General features: G+C 37.4%; 1 protein-coding gene across 1 annotated transcript in view; it reads left to right on the top strand.

Annotated features, from left to right (window-relative positions):
• Positions 1-12,796, top strand: part of galnt13 (UDP-N-acetyl-alpha-D-galactosamine:polypeptide N-acetylgalactosaminyltransferase 13) — a 42,074-nt gene that overhangs the window by 12,258 nt on the left and 17,020 nt on the right. Inside the window, exons 3-5 of the mRNA XM_034561487.1 lie at positions 8,770-8,938; positions 10,896-11,062; positions 11,488-11,695. Of these exons, the coding sequence (XP_034417378.1) occupies positions 8,770-8,938; positions 10,896-11,062; positions 11,488-11,695 (544 nt within the window). The remainder of the gene's footprint in view (positions 1-8,769; positions 8,939-10,895; positions 11,063-11,487; positions 11,696-12,796) is intronic.

Below are 12,796 nucleotides of genomic sequence, written 5' to 3'. Positions count from 1 at the left end.
AAAACACTGAACATTCTAAACACACCGGACATTCTAAATACACTCTGGATACATGCATTTGTATGTTGTTGTGAATTAAAATATAATTACTGTGGACAAATAAGAGGGATTGGTAGTTGAAAATATTAATATATTTCACACAATGACGCAAACGTGCTAGCGCATATGTTTACCATGCTCACAATGCCTACTAATGCCGTTTAAGGGTCCACGAAGCTCCTTTTTTCTGGCAGAAAACCAGCGTTTCAACGAAAAAGCGCTGCAAGCTGTCTCACAAAAATAATAATACAGTAATACTTTTAAATGTGGTAAAAATGCAATTTAACTTTGCTGGGGGGGGGGGGGGGGGGCATTTTGAGGCAGCGGCAGAAAGCTGTAAAGATCATTCTAAACACACAATGAACATTCTAAAAAACACTGAACATTCCGAAAACACTAAACATTCTAAAAACACTGAACATTCCGAAACACTAAACATTCTATAAACACTGAACATTCCAAAAGCACTAACATTCTAAAACACTGAACATTCTAAAAACACTGAACATTCCGAAAACACTAAACATTCTAAAAACACTAAACATTCTAAAAACACTGAACATTCCAAAAGCATTGAACATTCTAAAAACACTGAACATTCTAAAAACACTGAACATTCCGAAAACACTGAACATTCCGAAAACACTAAACATTCTAAAAACACTGAACATTCCAAAAGCACTAAACATTCTAAAAACACTGAACATTCTAAAAACACTGAACATTCCGAAAAACACTAAACATTCTAAAAACACTAAACATTCTAAAAACACTAAACATTCTAAAAACACTGAACATTCCAAAAGCATTGAACATTCTAAAAACACTGAACATTCCAAAAACACTGAACATTCTAAACACACCGGACATTCTAAATACACTCTGGACACATGCATTTGTATGTTGTTGTGAATTAATGCCGTTTAAGGGTCCACGAAGCTCCTTTTTTCTGGCAGAAAACCAGTGTTTCAACGTAAAAGCGCTGCAAGCTGTCTCACAAAAATAATAATACAGTAATACTTTTAAATGTGGTAAAAATGCAAGTTAACTTTGCTGGGGGGGGCCATTTTGAGGCAGCGGCAGAAAGCTGTAAAGAACATTCTAAACACACACTGAACATTCTAAAAACACTGAACATTCCAAAAACACTAAACATTCTAAAAACACTGAACATTCCGAAAACACTAAACATTCTAAAAACACTAAACATTCCAAAAGCATTGAACATTCCAAAAACACTGAACATTCTAAACACACCGGACATTCTAAATACTCTGGATACATGCATTTGTATGTTGTTGTGAATTAAAATATAATTACTGTGGACAAATAAGAGGGATTGGTAGTTTAAAATATTAATATATTTCACATAATGACGCAAACGTGCTAGCGCATATGTTTACCATGCTCACAATGCCTGCTAATGCTGTTTAAGGGTCCACGAAGCTCCTTTTTTCTGGCAGAAAACCAGCGTTTCAACGTAAAAGCGCTGCAAGCTGTCTCACAAAAATAATAATACAGTAATACTTTTAAATGTGGTAAAAATGCAAGTTAACTTTGCTGGGGGGGCCATTTTGAGGCAGCGGCAGAAAGCTGTAAAGAACATTCTAAACACACACTGAACATTCTAAAAACACTGACATTCCAAAAACACTAAACATTCTAAAAACACTGAACATTCCGAAAACACTAAACATTCCGAAAACACTGAACATTCCAAAAACACTGAACATTCCAAAAACACTGAACATTCCAAAAACACTGAACATTCTAAACACACTGAACATTCCGAAAACACTAAACATTCTAAAAACACTGAACATTCCAAAAACACTAAACATTCTAAAAACACTAAACATTCTAAAAACACTGAACATTCCGAAAACACTAAACATTCTAAAAACACTGAACATTCTAAATACACGCTGGATACATGCATTTGTATGTTGTTGTGAATTAAAATATAATTACTGTGGACAAATAAGAGGGATTGGTAGTTTAAAATATTAATATATTTCACACAATGACGCAAACGTGCTAGCGCATATGTTTACCATGCTCACAATGCCTGCTAATGCCGTTTAAGGGTCCACGAAGCTCCTTTTTTCTGGCAGAAAACCAGCGTTTCAACGAAAAAGCGCTGCAAGCTGTCTCACAAAAAGAATAATACAGTAATACTTTTAAATGTGGTAAAAATGCAAGTTAACTTTGCTGGGGGGGGCCATTTTGAGGCAGCGGCAGAAAGCTGTAAAGAACATTCTAAACACACACTGAACATTCTAAAAACACTGAACATTCCAAAAACACTAAACATTCTAAAAACACTGAACATTCCGAAAACACTAAACATTCTAAAAACACTGAACATTCCAAAAGCATTGCACATTCCAAGAACACTGAACATTCTAAACACACCGGACATTCTAAATACACTCTGGATACATGCATTTTTATGTTGTTGTGAATTAAAATATAATTACTGTGGACAAAAAAAAGAGGGATTGGTAGTTTAAAATATTAATATATTTCACACAATGACGCGAACGTGCTAGCGCATATGTTTACCATGCTCACAATGCCTGCTAATGCCGTTTAAGGGTCCACGAAGCTCCTTTTTTCTGGCAGAAAACCAGCGTTTCACAACGAAAAAGCGCTGCAGAAGCTGTCTCACAAAATAATAATACCAGTAATACTTTTAAATGTGGTAAAAATGCAAGTTAACTTTGCTGGGGGGGGGGGCATTTTGAGGCAGCGGCAGAAAGCTGTAAAGATCATTCTAAACACACAATGAACATTCTAAAAACACTGAACATTCCGAAAACACTAAACATTCCGAAAACACTAAACATTCTAAAAACACTGAACATTCCAAAAGCATTGAACATTCTAAAAACACTGAACATTCCAAAAACACTGAACATTCTAAAAACACTGAACATTCCAAAAGCACTAAACATTCTAGAAACACTGAACATTCTAAAAACACTGAACATTCCGAAAACACTAAACATTCTAAAAACACTGAACATTCCGAAAACACTAAACATTCTAAAAACACTGAACATTCCAAAAGCACTAAACATTCTAAAAACACTGAACATTCTAAAAACACTGAACATTCCGAAAACACTAAACATTCTAAAAACACTAAACATTCTAAAAACACTAAACATTCTAAAAACACTGAACATTCTAAACACACCGGACATTCTAAATACACTCTGGATACATGCATTTTTATGTTGTTGTGAATTAAAATATAATTACTGTGGACAAATAAGAGGGACTGGTAGTTTAAAATATTAATATATTTCACACAATGACGCAAACGTGCTAGCGCATATGTTTACCATGCTCACAATGCCTGCTAATGCCGTTTAAGGGTCCACGAAGCTCCTTTTTTCTGGCAGAAAACCAGCGTTTCAACGAAAAAGCGCTGCAAGCTGTCTCACAAAAATAATAATACAGTAATACTTTTAAATGTGGTAAAAATGCAAGTTAACTTTGCTGGGGGGGGGGGGGCATTTTGAGGCAGCGGCAGAAAGCTGTAAAGATCATTCTAAACACACAATGAACATTCTAAAAACACTGAACATTCCGAAAACACTAAACATTCTAAAAACACTAAACATTCTAAAAACACTGAACATTCCAAAAGCATTGAACATTCTAAAAACACTAAACATTCTAAAAACACTGAACATTCTAAAAACACTGAAAATTCCAAAAGCATTGAACATTCTAAAAACACTAAACATTCTAAAAACACTGAACATTCTAAAAACACTGAACATTCCGAAAACACTAAACATTCTAAAAACACTGAACATTCCGAAAACACTAAACATTCTAAAAACACTGAACATTCCAAAAGCACTAAACATTCTAAAAACACTGAACATTCTAAAAACACTGAACATTCCGAAAACACAAAACATTCTAAAAACACTGAACATTCCAAAAGCATTGAACATTCTAAAAACACTAAACATTCTAAAAACACTGAACATTCTAAAAAACACTGAACATTCCGAAAACACTAAACATTCTAAAAACACTGAACATTCCGAAAACACTAAACATTCTAAAAACACTGAACATTCCAAAAGCACTAAACATTCTAAAAACACTGAACATTCTAAAAAACACTGAACATTCCGAAAACACTAAACATTCTAAAAACACTAAACATTCTAAAATTACTAAACATTCTAAAAACACTGAACATTCCAAAAACACTGAACATTCTAAACACACCGGACATTCTAAATACACTCTGGATACATGCATTTTTATGTTGTTGTGAATTAAAATATAATTACTGTGGACAAATAAGAGGGACTGGTAGTTTAAAATATTAATATATTCCACACAATGACGCAAACGTGCTAGCGCATATGTTTACCATGCTCACAATGCCTGCTAATGCCGTTTAAGGGTCCACGAAGCTCCTTTTTTCTGGCAGAAAACCAGCGTTTCAACGAAAAAGCGCTGCAAGCTGTCTCACAAAAATAATAATACAGTAATACTTTTAAATGTGGTAAAAATGCAAGTTAACTTTGCTGGGGGGGCCATTTTGAGGCAGTGGCAGAAAGCTGTAAAGATCATTCTAAACACACACTGAACATTCTAAAAACACTGAACATTCCGAAAACACTAAACATTCTAAAAACACTGAACATTCCAAAAGCATTGAACATTCTAAAAACACTGAACTTTCCAAAAACACTGAACATTCTAAAAACACTGAACATTCCAAAAGCACTAAACATTCTAAAAACACTGAACATTCTAAAAACACTGAACATTCCAAAAACACTAAACATTCTAAAAACACTAAACATTCTAAAAACACTAAACATTCTAAAAACACTGAACATTCCAAAAGCATTGAACATTCTAAAAACACTGAACATTCCAAAAACACTGAACATTCTAAACACACCGGACATTCTAAATACACTCTGGATACATGCATTTTTATGTTGTTGTGAATTAAAATATAATTACTGTGGACAAATAAGAGGGACTGGTAGTTTAAAATATTAATATATTTCACACAATGACGCAAACGTGCTAGCGCATATGTTTACCATGCTCACAATGCCTGCTAATGCCGTTTAAGGGTCCACGAAGCTCCTTTTTTCTGGCAGAAAACCAGCGTTTCAACGAAAAAGCGCTGCAAGCTGTCTCACAAAAATAATAATACAGTAATACTTTTAAATGTGGTAAAAATGCAAGTTAACTTTGCTGGGGGGGCCATTTTGAGGCAGCGGCAGAAAGCTGTAAAGATCATTCTAAACACACAATGAACATTCTAAAAACACTGAACATTCCGAAAACACTAAACATTCTAAAAACACTGAACATTCCGAAAACACTAAACATTCTAAAAACACTGAACATTCCAAAAGCACTAAACATTCTAAAAACACTGAACATTCCAAAAGCACTAAACATTCTAAAAACACTGAACATTCTAAAAACACTGAACATTCCGAAAACACTAAACATTCTAAAAACACTAAACATTCCAAAAACACTAAACATTCTAAAAACACTAAACATTCTAAAAACACTGAACATTCCAAAAGCATTGAACATTCTAAAAACACTGAACATTCCAAAAACACTGAACATTCTAAACACACCGGACATTCTAAATACACTCTGGATACATGCATTTTTATGTTGTTTTGAATTCAAATATAATTACTGTGGACAAATAAGAGGGATTGGTAGTTTAAAATATTAATATATTTCACACAATGACGCAAACGTGCTAGCGCATATGTTTACCATGCTTACAATGGTAGTTTTTACTTTTAGTGTGGTAGCATGATGATTAGCTTTAAACACAAAGTCTTGCTGAGGCTGATATGGCTGTTTAGTCATAAATCAAATAAAAAAATTAAAAAAATGTTAACCACATGATGTCTTCAGATGAAACGTTATTACTATTCACCATGAGGGAATAATGGCCAACATGATGGCAAAAGTTGCCTTCATGTTGGTATCATGGGGGCGCGAGAGGAAAAGTCACAGGATCCTTTCAAGTCGAGAGGCTTCATCCTCAGGGGACAATGAATGCATGTACAAAATGTCATGGCGATCGATGAAACGGTTCTTGAGCGAGGTGGTTGCCCGGTTGACGGACAATCCCCAGAGCCATGCAGCTAGGGTAGATGAAGAGTAAAAGAGGTAAAAAATGTAAATGAAAGACAATCTGTTGTGAAAAGCTCCAGTAGAATCGGCAGTTTTGACGGATGCATTTAGGCACAAATGGAAAACATGTTGATTTTCCCAAAATTCATCTTAAATGTGAGTCTTATTATACTGACAAAGTCGGTTACATTTGAGTGTTACGTTGCTAGAAATTACATTGAAAGTGCAACAGCAGTGAAGTGATAAATATATTGTTGTATGATCTGATTTTTATCAATTATACTAAACAAAGCCAGGTTTAAAAATATATTTTTTTAAATGGTCTACCAAAGGGTTTGCACATAACTAATACATTATGCAATGAAAAACTGCAGTTGATGTGTAACATGTGAAGAGCAGTGTTTACACTTTAGATGAGGAGGATGCAGACATGTTTGTAAATTATTCATTTTTCAGTTATACATTTACACATCCTTTTATAAAAGGTGAGGAACATAGCTCTGTCACAGTTCAGCTTCTCTTCTCTCATGCCAGTCTACTTCTTACTCACCTAATCGGCTCATTCAGTGCACCTGTTAGTCACACCCACCTCGTCAGCTCCATCACTCTCACCTGCCCACTCTGCTGCACTCACCTAATCAGCTCATTCAGTGCACCTGGTAGTCAGACAACCCCATCACCTTATTCTGTTCACCTGTTAGTCACACACACATCTTGTCAGCTGCGAAAACTTAAATGTGTGAATGTTGAGAGGTACTATGCAGAATTCTCCTCACTTCTCTTCCTATTAATTAGCATAAACCTCTGATCTTACTAATGCTGTGTTCACAGAACGAGCACCACAGCAACAAGTCATTGTCGCTGGAAGCTGGTGAAGTGGAGCTACAAGCTCGCGCTCCACACTGTGTCGCTGTGTGACGCGCTATATCTCAAAGTTGTGCTCAACATTTTTTAGCGCTCCAATGATGCGGTGAAGCGTCAATCAATCATATGTTTTAGTTTCATTCTGTTCCTTTCCATCTGGAAAAAAGCCATTAGCCAGTTCCCCATGCTATTTAATGTTATTCCCCAGATCACAGTGATCCATAAGAAATGAACTAATGATTTTTAGAGTCAGATTTAAATACTGTTGTTTATGTTGTTGTGAAGGCCTACAAAGCAAATCAGATTGGTGTGGATGGCTTACGAAGTTTCTTTTTTTTTTCTTGACAAATCATATCCTGTGTTTAGCCGTACCTACTGACCGATGGATTGGAGAGGCTGAGCATCTGTTTGATGGACACTTTGTTCAATCATCGAGCCCAGCTCTTGTGCTTTGTCCATCAGATTTAAGCCTGTATCCAATTGAAAATTGTCAGCTGCACTATAAACAAAAGAGCAATATCGGTCGAGGTTAACAATCCAGCAGCTCTCCACGAGGGGTCGTAGGGAATCCTCTTAACCTGGTACCGTGCAGCTAATGTGAACTGTGTGTCCCCCTTTCATGGAAATCACTGCATCTGCTCTGTAAGATTATTAAAGAGGGCACAGTCATAAATCTGCAGGAGGTTATTTATCATTGGTGAAGGGAGCTGCCTCTGTGCAGCATCAACGCTGATGTTTTGCAGGCATCTGACTGGAGCAGCATACAGCAAAGAAGACGAGTAGTAGCTCGAGAAAGGATTTTGCTTTATGTTCTCCCAAATCTCAGAATTCAAGACCTCTTAATAGGTACAAACTGATATATAGCTCACATATTGTGCAGTGCCTAATAGCCAGTTAGCTCAATCCACAGCAACCAAGTGGGAGTTGAAGCAGAAATCTGTATTAAATGTGTTTTTCCACACATGAGGAACCTTTTGTGAGAATGCACTCACATTGTCTGTATGTGTTATTGAAGGGAGTACGACATCCTTTTCACATGTGCACATCCTGTATAAAGTACATTAATTTATCTTAAAACACACAAGTTTGGTACTTTTCCATCTATGTGCTGTGTAAAGAGATATAAAAACTAGCATTGCTGCATTCTCGGTTAATAAACCCTGCACAATGCTTTCAGTAAAACGGGGATCTCTCAGAATGTATTTGTAGTTCATTCCCTTTGTCATGGACCAATTTAGAATACACAAAGATAAGAGACATTTTCTCAGAACACCAGAATATATATGACAAATGATCAAAGAAGTACATTTCTAAGATATAGCCACTATGGATCATTTCCCCCTATTGAGACATAGTTTATAGTCAAAGCAACACCATATTTATCATGTTTGTGCTTTAACTATTGCACTTATACTTCTTTGAGTTCTTGAAAAACCTCCAATGGTTAGAACAGGGCGCACAGCCAACAGACTGGGTTTAGCAAGGTCAGTCAGTACTCCCATTTAAAGAGATCTGGAGCATTTGTAATTTAATGCGCTTATATAACATAGTTCATCCCTCCAATGGTTTCCTTATCAAGAATAGACTGTATATACAAAATGATGTATTGTGCAATACAGTTTGACATTACTTCTTACCTCAGTGAGAATACAACAATAAGGGGCTTGATTTCTCATCAGACATCCTTTTGTTTTGTTACAGCGGTGATATCTCGGAGCCATGAGGGTCCGGGGGAGATGGGCAAGGCAGTAAACATCCCCAAGGACAACCAGGAGAAAATGAAGGAGCTCTTTAAGATTAACCAGTTCAATCTGATGGCCAGCGACATGATCGCACTCAACAGGAGTCTGCCAGACGTGAGGCTGGATGGGTGCGTAAGCTTGGGTGTCTTGCAGATGCATGCTGTGAATCACACCACTGACTCTTTTAACACCTCGACACGCATACATCCGCTTCTCAAGAGAGCAGCATTACATAGTCCTCGCGCTGCTCCTCTGCTGTCTGCAGACATTAGTACCTTTCATACCAGTCACACATTGCAAGGCGCTGTGGTTTCTATATAAAAAGATGACATTTTGGCTGATGCTTTCTGCTTCTTTCGTCTTTATTTCTAAGGATTTCACGGCTTAACGTATGGAGACTGGTGTGCCAGTTTCACTAGAAACTGTTCCAGTATTCCAACACATGTGCAGCACAGATTTGTTATCTTGTCAAAAGAGTCTCAACAGGGTTGAAGACAGTGATGCAGACAAAATGCTCTCAACTGTCAGCAATGTTATTTGGATGATTAAAGTAATTTTCAGACTGTTTGTTGAGTCCATTAGACTTTATTGGTCTTAATAACTGAATCTAATCTGAAAAGACATCTCTAATTATGGCCACCGTTTCAGAATCCATCAGATCTCTCAAGTGTGTACATTAGGCCTGACAATGGGAGTGAGGTTTTGTTTGCTGTCACTCAAGATCCAACAGAGCACTTAATGAAAATCCGAGGAGCAATTTGTGTGAAACATGAGCACGCTCTTCTCGGGCGGCTGATATGCACCAGTTTTCGCCTCTCGCGGAGACATTATCCAAGTGATTCATGTTTAAATAGTCCAACTGAACACCAGTTCTCCACAGCACTTTCATTATGTGGATGCCAAAGACTCTGAAAGTCAGATACACAATGAGAAATAGGCCACAAGAATGTCTTTTTTCAAACCCAGATTACACAGATTTCTATGCAAATCTTGCTTATAGCAAGAAAACATCAACTCTAAGACTTTCGACAACGTGGCGATGCAAATATACGGATAATTTTGCCTGCATAGCGCAAAAGAAGACCTTTATTACTCAGAACATTCAGCTGATTGCAACACTTTTTTCTGTCCATTATGGCTACAACCTTCTCTCAATATAAATATTACAGCAGTTTTATTACAGAACATAGCTTAGTATTGCAAAATGTGTCCTGCTGTGTGATGAAATTATTCAGAGCCATGCAGAATTGCCAGTCGTTGCCTGTGAATGGCAATACCATTTTATTCTGGAAGGCAACCTCCTGGCCTAGTTGTGTCAGTCAGTGCTGTCACTTTGAATAGACAGGACTGCACTAGCAATGCTGTCTGCTCCAATGGCTTCTTTCACCCTCCGTCACCTCCCTCCACCCTTCCTCCTGCACGGGCCGACCACCTCCACTTCTGTAACGCAGCTCATTCTTTATTCAACATCAACCACGTCGACAGTTTGTCACATTATCACTCTTTGGCTTTGACGGACGTGCTGGCATAGCCGTCAACACCGTTTTTTTTACGTTTTCTGCTTTCTTTGGAGATATTTGTCAGTGAATCTCGCGCTCCAATGGCAGCATTGGACAGCAGTGGGAATCTCTTTTCAGACACTTGTCATATACTATAATGGGCTGTGTGTGTAGAGAACCACTGTGACTACCGTTTGATAACAACACTGCCGTCTTAGACCAATATATTTAGACCAGGTATGATTTAGGTTAAGACATAAGGATTCAAATGATTATGTTCAGGTATAACAGTAGTCATGGTTTAGTTGAGCTGCTACAAATATTTTTTTATTTTGTAGAGTGACTTAATTATTTAGATTCTATAAAATGTGTATTCAAAACATTCAGATCTAGAAACTAAAATGAAACAATCATAGGAAGCGGAATTGCTCTTCGACTCCAAACTCGGGACAGTAGATATGATATTGTTCATGAGAAGTCGTAGATATACGGGGCTTTATATTCACTTTCCTCTTCCCTGGGGCCCAGCGATACTTGTGGTTTTCCTTTACTGATTTCATTTTGTTTTGATCTGTTGCTCCTTCAGCTGTAAGACCAAGCTGTATCCGGATGAGCTGCCAAACACCAGCATTGTCATTGTGTTTCACAACGAGGCGTGGAGCACCTTGCTGCGGACAGTTCACAGTGTCATCAACCGCTCTCCCAGACATTTGCTCGTGGAGATTGTGCTCGTGGACGATGCCAGCGAGCGAGGTTGGAAGTCTACACTCTCGGTTTAACTCCTTAGTCAAGGACATAGGCTGTACATTGAGTTGGCTGTAATCAATGTGAATGATATGGGACACCAAACTCTGAGCTTGAAATATAAAAAAAAATACCACATTGACTTCAACTAACAATTTTTTTAATTCATTATTTGGTCTAACATTTATCAGAAAAATAGTGATAGTAGTGATGGTAATAATACTTTCACAGAGCCCAAATTGACATATTTATATTTCTTACCAACAAATCAAACTCAAAGACTTGATCTGTTAGAAAATTACAACAATTCTCAAAATCAATTAATAATTTAAGTCATGTTTTAGTTGATTGACTAATAGATACATTGACACATTCTTTCAGCTCTGTTGCATTTCATTACAAGTGCACCTCCTGAAATGTCTGTTTTGTTTCAGACTTCCTGAAGAAGAAACTGGAGAACTATGTGCGGACTCTGGAGGTGCCAGTGAGGATCCTGAGGATGGAGCAGCGTTCAGGTCTAATCAGAGCCAGGTTGAGGGGCGCGGCCGCCACCAAAGGGCAGGTCATCACCTTCCTGGACGCTCACTGCGAGTGTACTGTCGGCTGGCTGGAGCCCCTGCTGGCGCGCATCAAAGAGGACAGGTAGGAGCCAAAATGGGCCACACTGAATGTTTCAAATTTAATGATGACATTTAAGAACTGATGCAAAATAAGGACTGGATCCTACTCTCTGGGTGCTTATGATCTTCTCATTTTCAATCTCTTCAATCTTTTGCCTGTTCAGTCCTGAAACATGCTTTAATAACACTGGCATTATCACATTTCACTTCAGTTCATCCAGTTCTTGAGCCAAAGCTCTGTCTGAATATTGATGGGACAGCAAACTATCTGTTATAAATACACTTTTGGAGCTTCACGCGGCTGATAGGAGAAGATACTTATTCTGCATCGTCCTTCCTCAGAGGAAAAGCTCCAATTGCTCTAGCTTCATTTGTGCTAAAAGTGGAGCGAGTAAATGCTGGTTAAATCAAGATTAAAGTGGACAAGTATGTTTTTAGAGAAAAGGGGGATTTATTTGTTATTTTGTTATATTATTCATCATAACTTTCAGCTATTATTTCAGGATTATTTTACTTCCTTTTTAAAGAAAACAAGGCATAGCTGCGGTGTGTATTTGTGAGAGTGACATGAATGGATAGATAACGATTCTCCTGTAATCCATCTCATATCTGAGGTCAGACACTTTAATTTTCCCTCAGGAAGAAATCCGTATCATATGACTCAGACTATTATATCATGGAGCCGTTACACTTTTACTGAATGCTGCTGCAGATGTATTGATGTCTATAACTATGGGTGCCGACTGATGATCTGGCACAAAAAGACAGTATAGTATGTTGACTGCACGTTCACATGATTGATAATGCAGGTTGTTTTGATACAGATGCAGATTTTTGTATTGATGCTATAGCATCTAAACTACATAAAGTAGTAAAGTGTTAGAGTCTACACCTAAAACAAAGATTAATCAACAGCAACTCTGATGGATTAATCAATGAACCACAAATGCTTGATATTCGCTGGTTCCAGCTGTTTCAATGTTGTAAGGGGTTTGCTGCTTTTCTCTGTTTAATATTGTTGTAATTTCAATATCGTTGTGTTTTGTTCTGTCTGCCAGACAAAACAAGACATTTGAAGATGCTTTGAAACGATGGCGGCTGTTGCTCAGGCGGTAGAGCGGGT

This window comes from Cyclopterus lumpus, chromosome 21 (assembly GCF_009769545.1).
Source record: "Cyclopterus lumpus isolate fCycLum1 chromosome 21, fCycLum1.pri, whole genome shotgun sequence".
Taxonomy (NCBI): Eukaryota; Metazoa; Chordata; class Actinopteri; order Perciformes; family Cyclopteridae; genus Cyclopterus; species Cyclopterus lumpus.
The sequence above is the reverse complement of the archived record's forward strand: the minus strand, read 5'-3'. Positions and strand labels throughout refer to the sequence as shown.